At 41.1% G+C, this 25,018-nt stretch overlaps 1 protein-coding gene across 1 annotated transcript in view; it reads left to right on the forward strand.

Annotated features, from left to right (window-relative positions):
- Window positions 1-25,018, forward strand: part of VPS13B (vacuolar protein sorting 13 homolog B) — a 2,198,633-nt gene that overhangs the window by 1,935,049 nt on the left and 238,566 nt on the right. The window contains 2 exon segments of the mRNA XM_029587199.1: window positions 7,592-7,825; window positions 7,828-7,943. Coding sequence (XP_029443059.1) covers window positions 7,592-7,825; window positions 7,828-7,943 — 350 coding nt within the window.

Genomic DNA, 25,018 nt, shown 5'->3' on the forward strand with positions numbered 1-25,018 from the left:
CAAGTAAAGGTTATTTCTAACCTGTGCCCCATCTTATGAGTAGGATGATGAATGATCTTGGAAAATCCGAGGGCACTCATAGAATGTAGAAAGTCCCAGCAAGGATTTGAAAGAGGAGAGCATTTCTAGTATCTACTTTAAAGATAAGTAGAGTGTCAATGAACAATGACAGCTTCTCAGTGTCAATGAACGATGACAGCTTCTCTAGAAAACACCCTGGGGGTACATAGACCACTCCAATACACCAGTTTGAGTGGAGGATACAAAGAGACATTCAATTGATTCAGTGTCATCCATATAAATAAAGATTGTTATTTATGTATAAGATTTGGCAATGATTAACAATCCATCCCCAATTTTTCCAGTGCAGTGTTTAAAAAAGTTAACATAGTTAAGGATACATAGTTGGTTCAGAAAAACAGAGTCAGATGACCGTAGCCATGATTTAGTAATACAAACAACATCTGGGGATTCATCTCTAAGCAGGTCAAGCAAAATCGGAATCTTTTTGCAAATGGCTTGAGCATTAATCAGCAACAGGGATAGAGGAGTTGCAACAGAATTTTGACCATGAACGGTGTAATCACATGAGATAGGGATGATAAAGGTCCCACAACTCTTGGACCAGCTAAAGCAAAGCCAGCCCTACGAGGAGGTAGACCCCCATAGCAGCCTTCCCAGTCAAATCTGGAATGTAATCCTTTCCAGTGGCATGCATTACCATACAGATACTTTTAAATACAAGTTTTACCAAAAATATGGCAAAGTCACAAAGCCTGCACAAAGGAGCATGCTCCTTAGTTGCGCTCCTTTGTGTGTATGACTAACTCGCAAGTGCTTCTAGCATTGTGTCGGGCCTTTAGTGGGAATCCTTCAGTGAGGTCATCAAGGGTGGAGGGGCCAGTGCCTGTTTGAATGGAGAAAACAAGTGTTGACGACTTTTGCAGGTAACTGGCTTCACAAGGCAGGCAGGCAGAGAGAGGGCATGGAAAGCAGTTACACTGGCAGTGCTAGTAATTCCTCCAGCATCGCGGTGGGTCTTTAGTGGAAAATCTTCCAGTGACATCTTCAAGGGGGAGGGGACAGCACTCAAGGCAACGGCAGCAAGCTTGAATGGGAACCCCACCAACCTGAGAGAAAAAACAACAGGGGCAAGGACTTTTGCAGGTAACTGGCTTCAACAAGGCAGGCAGGAAGAGAGGACAGGCAAAGCAGCTACAGTGACAGTGCTAGTAATTCCTTCAGCATCACGGTGGGCCTTTAGTGGGAAGACTCCAGTGATGTCATTGTTATTCTAACACCTTGTTCACAAGTAGTCTAACACCTCCAGTGACTACTCTTTTGCTATTTTTTTTCTAGTTGTTGCTTATCCAGTCTCCACTGGACTCCTGATTATCTCTGTATGGAAATTTTGTGCCACACAGCATCCTCTAACTATAAAAGCTTTTTTTTTTTTTTTGCATTATTATAGTCATACCTGAAAAAAGCAACCTGTTTGGCCTAACATATCTTTTGTTGGTCCTTTAAAAGGTATCACAACCTATTAAAAATCTAGTTTTCTCTGTGATCCATATGGTCACTAGAATTATACTATAGTGCCGGGGTAGCCAAATCCAATCCTCAAGAGCCACAAACAGACCACGTTTTCAGGATAGCCATAATGAATATGCTTGAGATAGATTTGCATGCTCTGCCTCCATTATATGTAAATATATATCATGCATATTCACTGTGGCTATCCTGAAGATCTGGCCTATTTGTGGCTCTCGAGGACCAGAGTTGGCCACCCCTGCTATAGTGTGAGAGTGTGAGAATTATGTTTGGCCTCACATAGCTTGGGTTCTTTCTTCATTTCATAACATAAAGACTGTTTATTTCCAAGCCTTAAACGACATTCCAATTGAAGACAGAGTTTAGTTCTTCACATGTCATAAGTCTCTGATGACCTGACAACTGAGGTCTCAAAACTGTAAAAGAAAGCTATAAACTGCATTTTTTAGATGCTTCATCAGATTGATATCTGAAAAGAGTATTCAGGCCCATTTATTAATGAGAAATGCTAAGGCAAGAAGTTTTTTCCTGGAGTCAAATGCTATCAGGTCTATATGACTTGATGCCAAAAGAAATGGGAGGATTCAAATCCACCCTGTCTTGAGGGAGCTGCACCAGCTCCTAGTAAATGAGAAATTCAGAGTAGTTTCTCTAGGGACAATCCTTCCCCACCTAAATCAAGAATATTTTGTGTGTACTCTGGATCTTTTAGTTGCATACACCCAAATGCAGTTTAATTCTAGTCACAAGTTCTATTCTTGAATGTTCTGCACTAGCTGGGAGTATGTTTGCTTCCCTGTCTGGATGATTGACTATTCAAGGACTTCTCCCAGACAAGAACAGAACAATAATTTCATATTCCCATCTAGGTGCTGGTGTCACTGGGGGTTCATTGTTTATTTAGACCATGTCTTATCTAGCCTTTCACATAAATTGGAGTTCATAGAGGCTTTGCTTAATACAGTATGACTAAGGCCAAGGTCCAAAGAAAAAATATAGGAAAACATAATATTTTGCATGGAAGTCAATTCAAAGTCACCAGATCAACTAGATGTTGGGTCTGATGAATGCATTGCTTCACATTGTCTGTTTCATTCCCTTTATATGAGACAAGCTTGAATAACATTTAGATTGCAATGGATATCAGGCCACTCAGAGCCTTTAGAACTACATCCTTGTCACAAACAAGTTTCTTGTAAGTCTGAGGAGTTGTAGGTCCCATTCCAGTTTTACTCAGGGTCATGATTCTAATTCCACACTTTCCTGTTATGCTGACAACAGGTGCTCCAAACTGGGTTGGGACCTCACTTAGATAAACTTTGCCCTGGAGATCTTGTTTTTATTTAAAAATCATGATTTCACATCATCCTTCCTGAGATAACGACTGTGCTGAATGCTATCGGGTAGATTTAAAAATGCTGCGCGCGTGGCTGGCCCTTCTGCACGCTGTGCACATATCCAAAGAGGCCTGGGCCACGCACATAACCCCCCACTATGAGCCAAAGTGCCGGGCCCAGAGAAATGGGCGGTCCAGAGAGGTGGGGCTGGAGGCGGCTGGTACAGCCAGAGGAGCAGCAACTTACAAATAAAAAGAAAGTTAAGGTAGGTTAGGTTTAGGGGGTGGGGAGTTAGAGGAAGGTTAGGGCAGGGGTTTAGCGAAGGTCCCTCCCAGCCTGCTTCTTAATTGGAACGGACTGGGAGGGAACTGGGAGAGGCCTGATCTTGTCGCTGCGCATAACTTTATAAAATTAAGCCCCCCCCCCTCCCCCCGCGAGCCCGCCTGCCACATGCGCACGCAAAACCCCTGGATTTTATAGCATTACGGCCGGCGCGCACATGTTTAAGGTTTATTTGGGTTTCTATACCGTCATATCAGTCGTGACCTTCATATACGGTTTACAAACATTTAGCGAGAAAAGTACAATAATGTTTATAAAATCGGCAAGTCCATGTGTGCCTGCCGGAAAGCATGTGCACACCTTTTAAAACCTACCTCTATATCATTCACCAAAAATTGATTCTCCAATGAAGTTATTTGTGTCAGGATAGACAACAAATTGGTGATATACTGCATCAACAAGCAGAGAGGAACTTCCATGTTATAGGATTTGAGAATGTCACACCAGGCAACTGAATGACCAAATCGTTTTGAGAAAAACAAATGTCCTCATCGAGTAATTTGCTGTCATTTAGATCCAGTGGCATTGTTAGCTCGGGGAAACACAGGGTCTATTCCCGGTCATATGATCATTGCCTTGAGTCTCAGCAGCCCTGCTGCTCCACTCCAGGCTGAGGACAGTTGGATGGCATCCCAGTTTCTAGAGGGACTGGTTCTTGTGTGCTTTGCAGGGTCCTGTCCTATTTGTTCCACAGTGGGGGTGGAGCTTCCCTGGCTGCTGTCCACTTCAGGAGCCATGCAGGAATACTGACCAGAGTATGAGTTAAAATCCAACTCTATCTCTGAATTTTGCAGAGTTGATACCTTTGATTGTGATTTTGCTTAAAGCATTTTTTATTTTGAAAACATTATTTCTGTATTATTACATGTTATTCTCACAAAAATTTGAAGTAATTAGGAGTACTTGCTAATTAAAACACAAAGCAAATAATTATAGTTATTTTGACCCACTTGAAAATGGCAACCTCAGCATTGTTTTATTAGACAGATATAAAATTTATCCTTAAAAAAATACTGCAGACTTTTTACATATAAGAGATTACCAGAAACTAATGAAATGAGTCCACTTAAAGAATATTTTTTTATCCCAGGACAAGCAGGATGCTAGTCCTCACATATGGGTGACGTCACTGGATGGCGCCCTGTCACAGAAAACTTTCTGTCAAAGTTTCTAGAAACTTTTGACTGGCATACTGAGCCCACCAAGCATGCCCAGTGGGCCTTATCTGTAAAAAGTCTGCAGTATTTTTTTAAGGATAAATTTATATCTGTCTAATAAAATGCAGCTGCTAGAATCCTCACAAACTCTCACAAATGCGACCACATCACCCCTGTACTCAAAAATCTGCACTGGCTCCCAATCCGCCCAGCGCATAATTTACAAGACACTCGTATTTCTACACAAAATCCTCCACAACTAAAACATGCACTGGATGAAAGACAAGGTTCGCTCCCACGCCACGCCTCCTACAAATGTACCCTACACATCCCATCTCCGAAACATCTTCACCTTAAGTCCACCAAGGAACGCGCATTCTCCATTGCTGGCCCTTATGCCTGGAACACTATGCCACCCGAACTCAGACTTGAGCAGTGCGCGCAGAAATTCAAAGTTAAACTCAAAACTTGGCTATTTAAACAAGCCTTCCCTTAATCTCGCCATGAATTCTTTTTGCTGCTGAATTCATATGTTGATATTGTATACTTAAATTTTGCTGTTTGTGTTATTAAGCCTGTATATTTGATACTGTATATTTGATACTGTATATTTAAATTTGCTGTTGTGTTATTAAGCCTGCCCCGTTCTACCTGTGAATTTACCTCCCAAATTAAGTTTCGAACTCATCTCCTGTAGCTATGTCTGCTGTTGTATAGCTATATTTACTACTGTATATTAAGGTTCACCTTATCCTTCATGCCTGCTGCTCTCCTTTCCAGTGCATTTCCTCTCGCACTTCCCAGTTTTTTATGACCCTGTTTTTTGTAAACTGCTCTCTTTTCCTACTTCGTTCTCCCTAGTTACTTGTAAACCGGCATGATATCTCTGATGATGGTCGGTCAAGAAAAACTACAATAAATAAATAAAAATGATCCCTCGAGCCACAGGGGTCTCCCTTCAGTCTTTGTTTTTCGGTGAAGGAGCCCTGTGTGAATTCTTCACACACCTACTTTGAGAGAGAAAAGTTAAAAAATATCTCTCATTTCATCCCCTACATAGGGTTTTCCCTACTCCACCGGCTGTCCGGCCTTCATCATGACCACGGGCTTCAAAAAATGCCCAAAATGCCTTCACACAATGTCGATCACCGACCCGCACATCGAGTGTGTTCTGTTCCTGGGAGAGTCGCACAATGTTTCTTCCTGCCCTCAATGTACTGAAATGACCGCCAAGGGCAGGAAGGCCCGACAAGAAAAGATCGAACATCTCTTCCACATACAGCTTATACCATCGACGTCAACATCGACTCAATCGTCTCCAGCTGGAGTGTCTAAAAGATTAGTCATTCACAAATGTCGCACTGACGGCTATCACCAACTCCGTCCGCAGCATCATTGAAATCGACATCCGGGGTTGAAAAAGCCACGGAACATAAACAAAAGCATTGTCATAGGCATTGACTGACGTCGACGCCAGAGGCCATTATTGTTCCAAGAGAGGCATCACCAAAGAGGTCTTGTCTACAAGAGCCATCGACGCCTACTACTCCAAGGTGTTCCCCACCTGCAAAGGTGCTGGGCATCAAGCCACCACAGGGACCTGTGGAAGTGCCGATGACGCCCTTCTCTGCTACCACCTACTAGCTGCTCTGACCTCACCAGCTATCAGGGAGGAACTGGGCAGATTTATCCACCAGGCAGTGAAAGAAGCTCTCCGGGATCTTCATCCATCGACACCACTGATGCCGGTGCCCTCACCGGTTCCGATGCCTATGCCTGCTCCGATGCACTTAAGAAAGAATAACCCAAATTATAGCTCCACCGTACAAGGTTCCACATTAGGAGTCACTATTCAGGAAAAGGGATCTAGTTCGTCATTGTTGATAATACATTAAAATCTTCTGCTCAGTGTGCAGCATAGCCAAGAAGCAAATAGAATGCTAGGGATTATTTAGGAAAGAAGGGAGAATAAATAGAGAATAATGCCTTTGATTTCAACTCCATGGTGTGACCTCATCTTGAGTATTGTGTGCAGTTCTGGTCACCACATCTCAAGAAAGATATAGCAGAATTAGAAAAGATAAAGAGAAGAGCGACCAAAATGATAATGGGGATGGAACGATTCCCCTATGAGTAAAGGCTAAAGAGGTTAGGACTCTTTAGCTTGGAGAAGAGTCAGCTGAAGGGAGATATGATACAGGTTTATAAAATAATGAGTGGAATGGAACGAGTAAACAATCAGTTGTTTACTCTTTCAAAAAGTACAAAGACTAGGGTACACAAAATGAAGTTACTATATGATACATTTAAAATTAATAAGAGCAAATATTTTTTTACTCAATGCATAATTAAGCTCTGAAATTTGTTGCCGGGGATGTGATGTAAGCTATTGGTATAGCTGCATTTAAAAACGGTTTGGACAAGTTCCTGGAGGACAAGTCCATTAACCATTATTAAGGTAGAGTTGCAGATATCTACTGCTTATACTTGTGATAAGCAGCTTTTAATCTATCTACCTTTTGAGATCCTGCCAGATACTTGTGACCTGGATTGGCCACTGTTGAAAACAGGATACTGGACTTGATGGACCCTTGGTCTGACTCAGTATGGCAAACCTTATATTCTTATGGATGCAGTACATTTTTAAAAAGGAGAATCACAGGAAAGTGTGCACATATAGAAAAACCAATATTGGTAACTAAAGTTATATTTATGATAATTAATTAGTTATATTTTTAGAGGATAATTTTATAACTTCCTGCAGTAAAGTTTGTGTGTACATTGTACATGGATATTTTACCAAGTATTTTCAAAGCAAGCTTATGCACATAAGTTTGCTTTGAAACTTCATGGGTAAGCAGCCAGGTGTGTGCAGAGGTTGAATCATGCAAACTTGCACTTTCTCTTCAGAGGGCATAATTTGTGTGCTTACACTTTTATGCATACTTTTTAAAATAAAAAAAAATGTTTGCTTAAGTGCCAACTTTATCAACTCTGTCCCCCAGAATGCCTGTACAAGTAGCTGCTTGTGAATAGTTGCAAAAAAATTGTGTTGTACTTTATTTAGGGTAAATGTAGTAAGCAAAAGATATGTAAAAATGGTAAAGTACTTTTCAAGTGTATAGTTTTTGATGCTATTCTAAATATGTATACTAAGTACTAACATGAAATCATTTTTGTTTTGCACATTTCTTTATTGTACAGTGCCTTCTAGAAGTCTACAGCCATTCATCTCCGACAAAAACTTGCCAAGTGATCTAGAATACTTGATCCTTTCTTTAAAGACACCTCGTGTTTATCTGCAGCAGTGGAATGATGGCTCATCCTGCAAAGAAATGCAGTTTTTTACTGAAGCATCCTGCAAGATTTTAGAGTGCCGCAACCTTACCCTACAGAGAGTTGTAAGACCCTTTAGCATCCATGGACAGTTGGCTATCTCAGCACACCCCTAGAAAAGCCGCGGGAAGGTAGTGTTTTAGTGGACCCTATATTTATGAACGTTGGACAGCATGTGATCCAATTGTGTACACACTGCAGTTCAACGCTTGGGCAGCAGGTATGTAATGCATGATCTGTTTTTAGAACTATTCTTGCTATTTCCAATTTTCTCTTACCCTCTATTATCCTCTAACTGTAGATCATGATCAAGGCATCAACCAATTAGATGCATTCATTTCCAAGTTTCTAGAAATTGTTCTGCTGAAGTTCCTGACATCACATTTCATAACAGATGATAGAAAAACAGAAGACTCACTCATAGTTTCCCACAGTCAGTGTAATAGAGCTTCTTAAGAATTTCTTATCCCTAAAAAGTTGATGATTCTTTTGATATCTCTGCTCCTCTCTGCTTTATATCATATTTTGCTTATCAAAATGCTGCTGCGATCAACAGAGAGAATCTCAGAGCGTCATTCAATTGTTGATGTCATTCAAGATAACATTAAGGAGTCAATATTCAACTGCATTTAGCCAGATAACTTATGAGTTTTAAGTATGTAAATTCTTTTGAAAATCAGGCCTTTTATGTTGAATTTGTACTAAGTATGCAAAATGCTTTTAGATTCTAAGATAAAACCTATTTTAACACCAAAATAATCTATATGTTCTTGAGAAGTGTAATGTTTTGTGTTAGAATTAACTTCTGCTTTCTTTTCCTTTTCTGGAGTTCTCTTTTTTATGGAAAGTGTAACATCATGAACCAGGGTACCTGGGAACCCCTTGTTAACTATTCTTTCAGCTTTATTTAACTCTCAGGGTTGTCTAGAATTCTCATCTGCATGCCTTCAGTTTAGGAAAACAAACTAATTTTATTTATATGCCTAAAGAACTGTAGAAGTCTGTGGATTAATTGCTTCACATGGCACTACAACGGCAATGTTAAAATGTTAAAAAGATAAAACATCTGTTTTATATCAAACATTCTTTTTTAGGGGCATTCCATGGTTTTCTTGCAGTAAGAGGACATTCGTAAAACAAGAGCTAGTGTGATCTAAATCCTTACAGCTGGTTCAAATATCAGTGTGAAAAAATTGTTGCAACTTCAATTTCTGTTTTGTGTCATATTTTGAACAATGCATTTTAAAGCTTATAAAAAAAGAAATATATATAAACAGTATATATTGAGAGATAGTCATTGATGGGATACTAGTAGTATTTTTGACAGACTGAATTTTATATCCTAAGAAGACATAGCTGCAACAACTAATGTAAAAAGGACTCAGACAGATCAGATTCCTCCAAGCAGAAAAAAAAAGTCTCTCAGACAGTTAAACACATAAATAAAATATAGCACGTAAATATTTAAATGTTTTAAACCACATCAGAGTGTGATTGACTGGCTAGCACTGTGCCTTTGAGGAATATTCTGGGCTGGAGAAAAGGACTTGTATATTTGATTAAGTAGAGCCATATGTCACACGGTATATCACTGACAGGTACATTCTAAGACTCGAATCTGATTTATATAGGGATTTGGCAATGTTAACGTCAGCTGCAGGAGGATATAGTTCTGTAATTGTTGCTGTGATTTTCTTGTTTCCTCTCATGTCAAGGGTGCTTGCCACCCTGCTCTGATGTGGGGATTATCTAGCCCTTGGATTCAAGGTAACTTGGGATATCTTGAAATTTGGAGGTTCCTGTCATAAAGTGACTTCCTCGTCACCTATTTAAATGCCTTTTTAGAAGGAAGCTCTTCTGGTTTATCTCTCCCAAGACTGGAAGTGCAGTTTCCCAGAGACATTTAAAATTTTTGTGCTATGGTGTTTTCATGTTAAGTACATCACATACAGGATTATTACGTCCAAACAGAATTTAAAAAGCAAGAATTATTTGAATTCCATGCATAGTTTGTTCGGGATTAATGTTAGAGATAAGGCATTTTTATGCTATGTAGATGGGCCAGACAGATGGAACATAAGGAAATTTGACCTTGTGCCTTTTGGACATGAGTTCAAGATTAACAGAAGCCCCTGTCAGTATCTGTTTTTCTGCAAGTTATAAATTAATCTTATCTAGTAAAGAAATCTTACTTGAAGATTGATTATGACTATTGACCTTGCTGCATAGGCCAAATTGGCCTTATAAGTACATGTAGATCATTTTATTGAAAACTTAAGAATATTAGATTTTCTTTTTTTTACAATCAGTTCAGTATTTATAGTTGTATTCAATTGCTTTGCATTTCAGTAGTGAGGAAATAAAATAATAATAATTAAAAAAAGAAAGGAAGATAAAAGTGCCAAAATCCCAATGCATGTTAAAGATAGGAGGAGAATAAATCAAGTTTTATAGAAGCAATTCAGCTTCAGCAGAAAAAAATATTTGCTTCATGTAGATCTGTTGGCATTTGTGCAGAGTGCAAATATAGTAGCACTATGCACAGTTTTACATTATTAATAACTTTTTCAAGGTGGGAGAGCCTTTCCTTCAGACCCCTTGAATCTGTAAAGCTAGGTAAAAGGGAAGAGTAGCGCAGCTCTTCCTTGTTTCACCCTTTATTGTTATTATTATTCAATAACTGTGTTACCTTGAATTTTAACTATGCTATGCATACTCTACAGCACAATTTCAGGAAGCTGAATTTTATCCTTCACTGAGCCTGAACTAATGTTAAAAGCCAGTATATAGCAGACAGTGCTCTGATTTAAAACAAGTAGGTTCTACCCAGACTTAATGGAGCCTACTTTCTGGGATACACATCTCTGTTCACATTTACACATATACATGGATCAAAAACAAATATGCCTGTCATGATCTTCTTGGACTCCCTGACAAGCCCTGAAAATTTGGTGTAGATAGGACCCCAAACACAAATGTTGTTGTCCATGTTTAATGGATGCATTGACTTTTATTTCTATGTTATATTGTGATAGCTCGAGCAGTAGGTGGCTTGATAACAACCAGAAGAAACAGAAGGTAGATTCTGGCTGTTCATTAAGTGCACTTTATTTACAGTGAAACAAACTCAAAAACAAATATGGCAGCAAGCAGGGCCGGTGCTTCCTATTAGGCGAACTAGGCAGTCGCCTAGGGCGCCAATCATTAGGGGGCGGCAATGAGCAGCCATGTGGGGCCGAAAGTGAGCCTATCCTGCTCGCAGCCCAGCCAAGCACAGAATCGTCTGGCTGCGAGCACTGCCCATCGTGCTCATAGCCGAAAAAAGCACACTCGGCAGGCCATGAGCGGTCTCAGTGAATGAGGTTGGGGCTGGGGCCGGGCCTGGTGGGGGGAGAGGGAGGGGAGCAGGCGCAAGACAGAAGATTTGCCTAGGGCGTCCAACACCCTTGCACTGCCCCTGGCAGCACACCTTCACTTCAGAAATCAAAATAAATAATACAGTTCACCTTGCTTCAGATATAGCACAGTCCTTCAGACATAGCAAGTCCTTACATATGGTAACTCTCTCTCTCTGTTCCCAGGGCCTCCCTCACCTTTCTGGGGGCCTGCTAACTTAACCTAAGCTAAAGGGAACTTCCCGGACCAGTACCCCTGCGGTGTTGGACCTTAAGGAGGACCAGGCCAGGTACTCGTGGGCCGGTTCTTTAATGTGTTTTTAGGGAGATAGTTATATAGATTCCCTCACATATATGTATTAATTTGTCATCCACCTTAAACATATATTTGCTAAAGGCAGAATAGAAATGCATTAAATAAATAAAAATACGAAGGCCTTACGAGATCACATGGTGATCTCGTAAGCCTTCTTTTCTTTCTTTGGAAAGTAGGCTAAAACAAACATACATATAAATTTATTTTATGTATTTAAAAACATTTATTGGCACTTACAATGAAAACAATCAAGCTAAGCGGATCACACCTTAACGTATAAAAATAAAATCACAAACAAACATGAAGACTATTTCCATTTAAAACCAATGTTCAACTAACGCTTCTTTAAAAAAATAATGCTTTAAGCTGTTTCCTAGAAATGTCAAATCAGACAACTCCCTGCAATTCCATGGGCAAATCATTCCACAAATCTTAGACCAATTATTGACAAAGCTCGATTCCTTGTTGCCTTTAATCGGCTGTTCACTGTAAGGATCGGGAGGGTTGGAAGGCTTAAAAATGTTTGCAAAATAAGGGGATTAGTTACTTTTCAAAGCTTTAAAATCCATAATAACATTTTAAATTTCACACCGAGATAAAAAAATACGTATGTAATTGTTTATTTAATTTATTTATTTTGATTTAGCTCACACCTTTAGGTACAGTCGGTATTTTTCCTATCCCCAGAGGGCTTACAATGTAAGGGGTGATTTTTCAAAATATTTATGCATGTAAAATTAGCATATACACATGTAAGTAGCTTGTACTTGCGTACAAACTAATTTATAAATGTTAAAGTAAGGGGCGTATTTTCAGTCTTGTAAAAAAAAAAAATGGGCAGTCTATGGACGTATTGGGTCAGGGCCAAGAGGTACTCATACACATTGCTATTTATAAGAGACTTTCGTGTGGCACATTTGGCAACTTATTTGCATAATTTTACACCTGCTTAATTATCTTGTACAACTGATATCAGACTCATCTATTGTCTACTATGGTTTTGTGGGAGGTCGGGTAAAGGAACTAGAAAGGTCTTGATGACCTGGAGAAGGTCATGGTGAACTAGTGGAAGTTTTGACAATCTGGTGATTTCAATTACGCATGCATGTTTAAAAATATAGTGACTTCTGCGCATAAACAGGATTTTATGTGAGCAAGTCACAGTTTTATTGCACGTAAAATATATGTGCGTATGGTTTTAAAATAGGTAAGAAAAGTACACATTTTCAGTGCATTGCATATGTTCATGCAGAAGGAAACATATTGTACACGCAGATGTTAGGGGGTAGATATAACATGTATTTTATGATCTGCTCATTCCTGATAGGTAAAGGTTGTAGAGGTTATAAAATATATTTGCACAGCTATTTACTTACATATATGGGCCGTGCAGAGTTCTTTGAAAGTTTTTCTGCCTGTTTATATCAGAGGGTAATGATTTGCCCAAGTCACAAGGAACACCAGTGGGAGAAGCAGGATTTAACACTTAATTTCCCGGGTTCTCAGCCCATTGCTCTATCCTTAAAACATAAGATTTGCCATACTGGGCCAAACCAAAGGTCTATCAAACCTAGTATCCTATTTCCAACAGTGGCCAATTCAGGACACAAGTACTTGACAGAATTCCCAAAAGCTTGATAGATTCCATGTTGCTTATCCCAGGGATAAGCAATAGATTTCCTCAAGACCACCTTAATAATGGCTTATGGACTTTTCTTTCAGAAACTTATCCAAACCTTTTTTTTATCCCAGCCACACTAACTACTTTCACCACATCCTCCAGCAACGAATTTCAGAGTTTAATTATGTAATGAGTAAAAGAATATTTTCTCCTATTTGTCTTAAATGTATTACTTATTAACTTCATTGAATATCCCCTAGTCTTTGTACTTTTAGAAAGCGTAAACAACCTATTCGTGTTTACCTATTCCTACCACTAGTCTACTCCTTCATGCCAGTCTAATGTGTGCATATAGCATTTAACCAACCTAAACATTGTGTAAGAAATCTGAATTAAGTTAAGAGGAAAGATTGTGTTAACAATATTAGCATTTGCTCTTAGGAAAAATAAATGTTCTTTGTTTTCTTAAACTTTTTCTTAAACTACTTTTTGCTTTAAAGCCCAGTTGTTAGAGATGGGAAATCAATGCACATTTGTTCGTTTTGTAGCTTAACCTCTCGTTTGCTAGCACACTGATCCCATTTCATTAAGAAAACTATATTGGATTATAAAGATCTCTAGTTATACTCACATATGGAACTGCAGCTTTCTCATCTCATACCCAGCCATTTCTTGTTGCTTGCTTCACTTGAATCTGCCAGATCTTACCAAATATCTGTGGAGTTTGCGGACTTTCCTGACTTTACGACTTCAGTACACTCCATCTTGTCGCCCTTTGCCAGTTCTCTGAATCTTCCTCTGGCCTGCTCCTTCCCCTCTTCTCTTGTTTCAGATGCCAATCTTTTGTAGGACTCTAAGTGGGAATGTTCTGGGTGGAACCAAGTCCCTTCTCAAGCTCTGCCCAAGGATTCCCTTTATCTTTCTTTCCCTTATTTGAGTTTATATGATTTTGCGGGCCATTTTCAAATGTAGTTAAAAAACTATGCAGGCATTTTTAACACACCAGCCTTACATAATGTTTCCTTTTTCTCATAAGAAAATAAGAATGGCCAAGCTGGGTCCAGTTGTCCATCTAACTCAGCATCCTGTTTCCAATTGTGCTCTCAGAATAACCAGGTAAAAACAGAGTTCATCTAAGCACTACCTGTAGTGCTACCTGTAGATCTATAATATGTACCATCATTATAGAAACAGAAATGTGACCACAAAAAACTATCATACGGCCTTTTTTGTCTGCCCATCCACAACTACTCATCTCTCCAACCCTACTATTCCCTCAGGGATCCCTTGTGCTTATAGCATTAGCTTTTATTCCCCAATGTTAACATTGGGTGAGGTTACCAACTTAAAAACATTGTCAGTGTCAAAATCAGTCTGGCCTAATTCAGAAATAGCACACACGTTCTTTGACTCTCATGTGCTCTCATTAGTCAGGCCAATCACATGGTTGGTGTAGGTCACAGTGGCCCCATGCCCTCGGAGCAACTGCAATTAACACCAGGCCCTGCAGCAGCTTTTTGTAACAAGAGCCTCCCTGAGGCTGTCGTTCACTCCTGCCTCCATATTTTCCCAGCAGTGGTGGCTTCCCAGCCTGCTCTTCTCAAACCACCCCCTCCCCATCATCACCGCAGTGGCAGAAAACATTCCTGCTGCTTCCCTTCACATCTGCTCTGCTCTCCTGGAGCTGGGAAGCAGCCAGCAGATCTCAGGTCACTGCCTTCACCATCTGTTCAACACCTCCTGCTGTTCTCTGCCACTGGCTCCCCTCAAACTTGGGCTATCAAACAAGATAGTAATTTCTAAAAAGACAGTATCGGAGCCTACTAGCCCACTTCTTTGCACACTAAGGGACCTCCCAAAGCATCAACACGAAGCTCTGGCTGGATTCCACCTCCTGCCCCCCCCCCCCCCCTCATTACTAATGTGTTTTTTTTTTAACTAATGATCTACGACTGGACAACAAAATACTGAGAGGCTATGACACCTGTGGGAGCCGAGTGCCAGTCTCCCCGGTTTTAGAGTTTAGCAGTGTGAGTCAACCAGATGGTGTGGTGGACCCAGGCTAAAGACAGGCACGGTGATATTGTTTTCTTGTGCTAACCAGGAGGATACATACCTAGGACTCCACTCTGTGAACCCAAATTTCTCTTCTTCTCCACAGTGCTTACTGGCAGTCAAGGTACCCCCCCCAATCAAACTCCACACCAAGGTATTTTCCAAACAATTAAACGTTTATTTCTGGGGTTAGCAGCACAGCAATTATTTACAAATGTAAAAGAGGGTAGTACAGGATTTCTGAATTTAACATAGTTCACAGGCTTCATGGCCAAGATACAGTTTCACCAATCTCCAACTCAATTGTGAACAAGTTGTACCAAACTTCAAATAATTCTTATAATTCTTCCAAAGTTTTACATTACTCCTCTTCCAAAATCAATAAAAAAATATGTTGCTCACACTTTTCTCAGAGGAACAAGCAGGATGGTAGTCCTCACACACGAGTGACATCATCAGATGGGAGTTCCGATGCGGAAAACTTATGTCAAAGTTTCTAGAACTTTAAATAGAACACACTGAACATGCCCAGCATGCCCTATACCACACGACCATATGGGGTCCCTCTCCAGTCTCTCTTTTTTCGCGGAGCTGTAAGTCTTACGGTGTGAGTGAGCTCTCTTTTGGCTGTTTTTAGCCTTGTGAAAAACGTTTTCCTTCTTGTGTTTATTTGCAGTTTTTTCCATGCTATTCTGTTGGCGGGTCGCTCTCAGTACCCTCCCGTAGTGCTGCAAGTCAGGGTTTTCAATGATTCTGGTAAGTTCCTTTAATGGTCAATCCCCCATGGCGGCGGTGCATTGGTGCTTGCCGGCCATCGATGCCCTGCCCGTATTGTTTTTGGTTTTGTGCCCGTTTTGTTTTGTCTGACATGGCCACGTTCATTTTTTGGCAATGCTCCTGGTGCCCGAGAACCATATCCATCATGGACCCGCATGAGATACGTGTCCTCTGCCTAGGGGCATCGCATGATGTCCGGGGTGCTGCTTATGTGCCCAGATGACCCCGAAGGAATGTCTGCTCTGACTTGATAAGAGGAACAGTTCTTCGGGTCAAAGAAGTCCTGAGCCATTGGCATCTGTGGCATCAGCATCAAAGGACCAAGGAGCTGCATAGAATGACACCGAGGCATCGGCATTGATGGGACCATAAGTTCAGTTGGTGCCATCGGAGGATAGGGGCACTGGAGACAGGCGACCATCGATCTCCTTCAGGCAGGAGGACGTCGGATGCCTTGTCATTGGCCTCGGCACTGGGGAAAGACTGAGCCGAGCATTAAGGGAAGCCGAAGAAGCATTGGGCATCGGTCCCTGTTGATGCATGGTGCCTGGCACAGGGATGCATCAGCTCATGCCGCGATGTTCCCCGAAGCGACCCTGCAGCGAAGAGTGCAATCCTTCATTGGTGCTGGGGTCCTTGACAGTTTCCACCAGTCCTGATACCAGTTACTGATCCATCTTGAGGGTCCGAAGATTTGGCCACCCCTCTTTCCTCCAAGACAGTGTTGACATTGGCAACATTTGACTAGGAGCTGGAAGTGCTGAGTTCAGCTGGCAGTGGAGCGGGGGCGATGAAGGGCTTCGGTCCTGTGGCACTGATGGCATCAGTCCAGTACCGCCAGTCCTCGTACCACTTCGGAGAAGCCCAGCGTGCTCATCAGTGCATTACCAACCAGTTGATATTGGTTCCTGGGATAGCCCATAGGTGCCTGGTCGGGCACTGAGGCTTCCTTCTACCGATTCAATGGTTCCTTGCCAGCTTCTCCGAGGAGGAGGCTCCACCGAGGCTGGCAAATACACCGAGGCCTAGAAGCCCCCCATCCAATTTTACGTTGCTGCACTTCTGAATGAAGGCCAAGCACCTAGGGACCATTCCTGTACCTTACAGTGAGGTTGAGAACTCCATGAGCCCTGGGGGGATGAAGTTTCATATTTCTCTGTCGGCTCGGAGAGTCCCCATCAGACCTTTCTCCTCCAGAGGAGGGAAGGAAGTCTCAGCCTGAGGTCTTGACCTTCACAGGGCTCGTGAGGGTAATGGCAGAAGCCATCCCATTTCAGTTATTAATGGAGGAGGATGCCAGGCACAAAATGTTTGAGATCCTCCAGTTAAGAAGCAGACGGGGTCTACCTCATCCAGAAGGCTGCCAGATTTGATAAGCGTCAGTTGCCCCACTAGTCGGTGGTGGTCGAATCCGCCCTCAAGAGGGCTAAGTATGTCTGTGGCCATTACATAATTTAACAGTCCCTTGCTAATCATAAACATATCAATGCGGAAGTAGTTCTTATGAGGGTTTGAGAAGAATGTATAGTTTTGTGACTTAGGGTATCTGAATCTCCAAATGGCCATCACAACCTCTTGTACCATTAGCCGTTTAAGAGCCTCCCTTGTTAGTCTAGGATCTGAGCAACACCCCAAGTAATTATCCAATCGGGGAATAACAGTCAGATTAAAATCACCCCCCAAAGCCAGGTTCCCTTCTATTTTAGTCTATAGGATTAACTGTAAAGACTTGTAGAAGGTTTCCTTCTGAGAGGTGGGGCCATACACACTGAGAAAAGTAAAAGTCTCTCCCCCAACTTTCAGGATTAAAACCAAATAACTACCACCTGGGTCTGCATGTGTAGTTACTAACTCACAATGGAAATCTTTGTGCAAAAGGATTCCCACTCCAGCGTATTTGGCATCTTGAGTACCTGCGACCCAGAACTGGTATGGGAGTTTATCAGATCACATTAGGCCCTCGTATCTTTTCCTTAAGTGTGCTTCTTGTGGAAACACAACGTCCATCTGCAATCTGTCTATTTCTTTATAGAGCAACCTTCTCTTCCGAGGGGAGTTGAGACCTTTGGTATTAAAGAGAGAAACTTAAACTCAGCCATCTACTCAATTATTTAAAAGGGGAAAGGATGTAAGGCCCCCTCATATTATTCCCAGTTGTTATGCATAAGGCCTCAACATCCACCCCAAAGCATTGTTCCCAGGTTTCCTATCAAAAAATTACTATGATTAGCATCTGTTGCATTCCCCCATACAATATTAACCACCCTGTCATAAACCCCAGAGAGCGAGAATTGCAAACCATAACTCAATAGTTTCTTATTATACCCTCCCCCCTCAATCCTTCCAGTTCGTCCAGGGAAATTGACCACATTTCCCAAAATCCTATGGAGGAAGTAGTAAGACAATATATCTAACCCCCAAGATCGGGCAAACTTTTCTTATATTAAATTGTTACTGTAAAACATAAACAAAACAGACTGCAAGCCAGCTAGTGGCGCCAACCAAGTGCTGGTAAGACCAACCGAATAAGCCTTCAAACATCAAGCTTAAAAAAGCTGATAGGTGGTATGCAGAGTAAAGCAGGTCCTTCCAGTTCAGGTCGCTCGCGCTTTTGTTGTTCCCTCCGGTTTCTTTGTAGCCTCCAGCTTCCATTCATGACTCGTTGTCAACGTGGTGGCTTGTCCCACATAGTGGTCGCGGCCTTAGCTGTATTCTGGATCATTGTAACAATTATACCTGCTTCTTTAAGATCCCAGCAGCTTCCTCGACCACTTTACCCGATATGAGGTTCCCCGGATGGAGAACCAGGGACTGAAGGGGTAAGCCACCGATACCATACATTTTCAGCGCTTAAAGCAGTGGTGATATTCTTAAAGTCCTGTCTCTTCCGCAGTGTCGTGGTAGATAAATCAGCAAAAAACCGCTATGTCATTTCCTTCCCAGCTCCATGATCGGTGTTTCCTGGAAGCGGCAAAGATACTCTCCTTTTGGGCAAATGAGTGGAAACAGACCACAATATCTCTCGGTCTATTGGCAACATTTGGTCCCAATGCCCTGTGTGCCCTTTCCAGGGTTATGCTCCATGCAGGCTATTCTGTTGAATTGTCCTCCTCTCTGAGGATGTGCCTGCAAATCTTCTCCCACAACCGCGTTGCAGTCAGCGAACTCTTCAATTTCGAGTACGCCCCAAAATCGCTAATTACACCATCAACCTCTGTTCTCCAGGTCTTCAAATTTGTCAGACAGCGAAGTGAAACCTTGCTGTAATTCACATGCTCTTTCTTTAAGGTACGCCATGCTTCAGCTTGTGAGTCTAAGCACGTTTCAGACTCGTCGATCCTGCAGCCCAATTCCGCCATTTCTTCTCGGATTTCTGTGATTAAAGTTGATCCCGTCGTCTTATAAGCTTTAATATCACTTCTCAACTCTCCAAACCATTCTCGTAGCTCAGATTTTGTTGGTAAATCAGGTCCCGAGCAAGGCGGTGTTGCGTTCGGGTCTCCCAATTCTTCGATCGTGTCATCCGCCACCATTTTGTCAGTATCCGTTTCAGAGGCGCTATCAGTTTTCGAATAAGAGTACTTTCGGAAATCCACAGTTTTTCGTTTTGTCGACATTGAATGATTGTTGAAGTCTTCTTGTTTCAGCTGGTTGCTATTCCAGGCTCTAAAATTTGCAATTTAAAGCAGTTTAGCCCAATGCTTTGGGGAGATTTCAAACAGCTTGATTGTGAGGTGACATCACTTCCTCCTTTATTTTGTGTTTTAAACTTTGTTGTGCATCACTTTGAAAGATTTTATTGTAAAATCTGGAAAGCGATTTATAAATTTTATAATTACATAAATAAGTAGAAACAGGTGCTATTTAGTTGGATAAGTCTGAAAAGTGCTACTTGTCCATCTAAGTAACACTGTTCAGACTTATCTGTGTATGTAAGTCAGCCGGTTAGGTCTAAAAAACCAAAGCGCTATTTAGCCAGATAAGTCTTAAAATACTAATTATATGGCTAAGAAAGACAGTCGAATAAATCTAAAAGCTTTACTTATCCGGCTATCAGATTTAATGTATATGTGTGTGTGTGTATATGTGCCCTATCCTGACTGGCAGTGTGGTTTTGTCATTACTTGGAAAATGGTTCAGAGGTTGATTGGTTTGCAAGGGACTTGAACATCAGACAGGCAAACCAAGATATACAGTATATACAGTCTACATATATATATATATATATATATATATATATATATCTCTAAGAGATGTAACCAAACTTGTGGAGGACCCATCCAATTTGCATGGATAGAAGAGAGACTGCAGCTGCGTTTACTGACCCTCGGTCTAGGACGCAATCTGCTTCTTAGTTATTTAGAACAATGTGAATTTATTTTGGAGATTTTTTTAGTTCAGCTTTGCCAGGCTCCAGGACACATGATGTACCTCTCAAGGGTTGGCTTGATGTGCTTTTGGTTGCATTTGAAGCACGTACTGCAGGGAAAGCAAACAAGGGAATCTGACAGATACCCCATGGGCAGTTTGAAAAAATCCCATGGCCTGATGTTTTCCTGCCAACCACCCCTGTATGCATTGTGTTCTGATTATGACATCCTTTCATTTGGCCCCATGTACAGTACTGGAGGCTATGCTAAAACCATGGTAGGAAATGATTTTCATATTTGAAATGCCCTTTTTTTACACTGCTGACATAAAGCAATAATAACAGGTGGGGTGCCCCTCTTGTTCATTCCACAAATTTAATAATAATATACATTCCTTGATGCTATTTTTTTCAAATCTACTCTCTCTCTCTCTTATTTTTTTGTATTATTTTGTTTTGATTTTTTGCATTCTACTACCCTCAGAACATACCTTTAATTTTCTCATTGTATGGACTTTTTTTTGGGGGGGGGAGCCATATTTTAATCCTGCTTCTTTCATTTTTCCAGCTCAATCAAATCCAGCCCCAGCTAGAGCTATGGCACTATGAACATTTGCAATCAGATGTTGTTGACTTCCAGGGGATTTTTCTTTCATTTTTAAATTTCCCCTCCCAACTCAGCCCAGCCATTGCAGCAACAGTCATCGGCCAGGAGACAAAACCCTCAGCTCCCCCAGAAACTCCTCTATGTGGGACCATAGGTCTGGCCACTAATTATTGCTTTTGAGCAATGGCTGGCACTCTCTCCCCATAGGAGCTCTGCTGCAGTATCTCCAGCCTCAGCTATTCTGGGGAGCAGACAGGGCCGGACTGAGATATTTTGGTGCCCAGGGCAGGCTAGTAATTTGGTGCTCCCTTAGTAATTCGGTGTGCCCCCCCCTCCCCAAATACTCCAAGCTTGCCGACAAAAATTGAACTGGAAACGGCAACAAGCCCAATTGTATTATGCAGTGCAACAATGGAAAAACCGAAATATCATTCCTCACAAAACATCAAGCAATAAAAAAATTGAGATACAAGCAATTATTCATAATATTAAAATGATACTAATAAAAAGAATGTCAAAACAGTTGATGGATAGAATTTCCAGTCATTAAAACTCATATTGCAAAACAGCATCCAAAACTGAAAATTTATAAGGATTAAAAAATCTCCCACTCTCCATACCTGGACTCTTTTGGTTTACATACACCCTGAGATTGTTGTGAATTGGGGGAGCCACACAAACTTTATTCTTTCTCTTATGCACACACACACATACACACACTTACACATATTCATTCTTTCATACATTCCCTCTCATTCTCTCACACACACACACTGCCAATTTTTCCCTCACACATTCCATCTCTCTCTCACACATATACACATACATACATTCTCTCCCCTTCACACACACACACACTCCCTCTCTTTCCCTCACACACATGCATTGCACTAACTCTCTCTCCCTCGAGCACACAGACACAGGCTTGCTTGCTCTCTCATACACATGTAGGCTTTCACACACATGCAGGCTCGCTCTATCATACACATGCAGGCTTTCACATACATGCAGGCTCACTCTCTCTCATAAAGGCTCTCTGTCTCTCTTACACATATAGGCTCTCTCTTATATACGTACATAGGCTTTCTCTCTCACACACACACACATGTAGGCTCACTCTCGAATACAAATGCAGGCTTTCACACAAACATACAGGCTTCTCTCTCATACACATTTGCAGACTCTCTCTCTCTCTTTCTCATACTCGTGAAGAAGCATGAACTGTTTTGTTTTTTTTGGGTGGGGTCAAGATAACATGAGTTGGCAGTACTAGTTGTACTCTTATTGATAATGCCTTAGGTTGCACCTGACAATGAATTTCTAAGAATTCTGCAACAGCTGTTATGTTTCATGAGTGAACCTTAACATTTTTTTAACTCACTTATTTCAAGCACTTACCAACAGTAAAAATTCCTTATTAATGTGTAATAATTTATTGCAGTTTATAAATCACAAGTAAAATATGTAAAATCAAAGAACATATAACAGAAACATCAGATACAATCATGTAATAAAACTAATATCCAAGTATTCTTTCATGAATCCTCTCTCCAGAAAGGTAGATCATCATAATTACAATAAAACAGCAATAATCATAAGAATAGATGCAGAGCAGAATTCAGACAGTTCACATTACAATCGAACATGAAAAAAAAATTAAAACTCTGGTGTCATCTCAGCAAAACAAACTCCCTCCATTGCCAAATATTTTGTGAAGTAATACAAACCCCTGCAAAACAAAAAAGACACTTGGAACCTTGCCATTCCATTAAATCACAAAAATAATTCTCAGGACTCAAACAGCAACCTTATCTAGGAAAAGGCAGCAATACAAATATTACACCAACCTTAGAACACTAATATACCACCTATTGGCCAAACTGACCAACCTAGACTGCTACAAATCTCTACAGAGAAACTACACCTCAGTCACACACAGGCAGAACATAGACTAACCCTTACCTAATACATAAATAATAAATAAGGGACTACAAATTAGAAACAGAAACGTTTAGACAAAAACAAAATAAAAAGAATAAGCAACCAGACTGAACAGTGGAACTTTAAAGAAAGAGCAAAATACAACAAATATAAGAAATTCACATTCCCAAGGATGGCATATGACAATTGCTAAAAACTCAAAAAAAAATTTTAACCTTTCTTGCTGATCTTATTTTTCCTGGTCTCTTTTTTCCACTTTCCCCTTGTTGGTCTGTTTCTAATTCCTTTATCAGGGTCTCTCTTCTCTTTCTGTTTCTTCACTCTCCTTCCATTTTCTTCTCTTCCTCTTTCCCACACACACATACACACAACCTCCCTCTCACAAGCTGTCTCATATGCACACACATACACAGTCACGCATACGTGATTTCTCACACACCCCCATAAGCTCTCACTCACATGCTTAGATACGCACACAAGCTCTTACTTGATCTCTGCACACACACTAAAGCTCACATGCTCTTTTATACACATATACATATACAAGCTCTCACATGCTCTTCCATACACTCTCATATGCTTTCCTATACAAACACACAATCTCTCTCATATTCTCTCCCACGCTCACACACACACAAACTCTCACTCTCATATGCTCTTACACACACACAAGCTCTCATTCTCACATGCTCTCTCCTATATACATACATACACACACAAGCTGTCAGTCATATGCTCTCCCACACATTCTCTCATGGACTCTCATGTGCACAAGCTTGCACTCTTACATGCTCTCCTATACCAACATACGCAAGCTCTCACTCTTACATGATCTCCTACATATACACACAGTCTCTCATAAGCTCTCCCACACTCGCTTCCTGGCCTCTCCAGATGATCTTTGATTTTTCTTCAATTTGGCTGTTTGGTTGGCCTGTGGCCTTCTGGGGGCTTCATCTGTCAGCAGGTTGGGCTCTGCCAGCAGCCCTGCAGCCTCTTGACATCCGCAATCACTGGCAGGTTGGGCTCCACTGAGACCTCCTGCAATCTTCAGCCGCCAGCGGGTTGGGCTTTGCTGGCAAGCTTGCGGCCTTATCCCTCTTTTGCCATTGGATTTTGAGGGAGGCAAATCAGTGCATATTGGCTGGCATCCCAGGCAATTGCCCGGTTGGCCTGCCCCTTAATCTGGCCCTGGGAGCAGAAGCCTGGCCCGAGAATCAAACTCACATCCTTTGCATAGTAGTGCACTGCATTGCCACTAAACCATTAGGCTAAGTATGTATAAACTTTATATAATTTGAGATGGACTGAAAATTCAAGTTCTACAGTTACAACCCTGTCCATAAACTAAGTATTCAGTCAAGTAAATACAATTGGGAAATCCACAATAATTAAGAACCCAGAAAACCATTTAAAATAAAAAGTAACCAGTGTTTGTGGTTGGATGTATATGGCATATTTTGTAGACCTGCAGCTGGCGAATCCCAAATAGATCGTGTACTTTGGATTAGCTCTGAAATATTGCTTCTACCATGATCCATCACTTTTTTAAGGTATTTTTTAGCTTATATCTCAGATACTGATGACTACATTCATCAGGAATATTGGTTTTGTTAATGTACTTAAAAAAAAAAAAAAAAAAAGTAAGTTCAAGATTTAGGTGCAGATGTATGTCTTTGAGTAACTATTGATCTATCACTCTCTTTAGATTTATGCTCACATATTTATTCTCTTTTGTACGCCATATACAAAAGCTGCACCTTGCTCACTTTGAGGTAGATTTATTTTTTGTTGTTATTTTTTATTGTATATTAAATGCGAAACATACATTGCATCACAGAAGTAGATTTTTAAAGCGTTTCTTGTGCAAAAATGGCCATATATGCATTTTTCAGGCCACGCACGAGCAACGCGAATTTTAAGAAGCCGCGAAGTAAGCACATACGTACCCATGCGTGCGTCAAGAATAAGGGGGCAGGAAAGGGCCGCGACAGGGGGTGTTCAGGGGCAGGGCCATGACTTACGTGCGTAACTCCGAATTTTAAGAAAGCTGACCATGGCGCGTGTCCGCGTGTTATCTGCGTAAGTTTACTACTGGTCCTAATGAGGAGCAAGTCTAGAGATCTCGAGTTTTATGGCTGTCAGCACAGAAGTGAAGGTTCGTGGTCAAGTCGGGGGCTTACAAGATGAAAACTAGAGGGGTTTTGAAGACCT

The sequence above is a fragment of the Rhinatrema bivittatum genome, chromosome 2 (assembly GCF_901001135.1).
Source record: "Rhinatrema bivittatum chromosome 2, aRhiBiv1.1, whole genome shotgun sequence".
NCBI lineage: Eukaryota > Metazoa > Chordata > Amphibia > Gymnophiona > Rhinatrematidae > Rhinatrema > Rhinatrema bivittatum.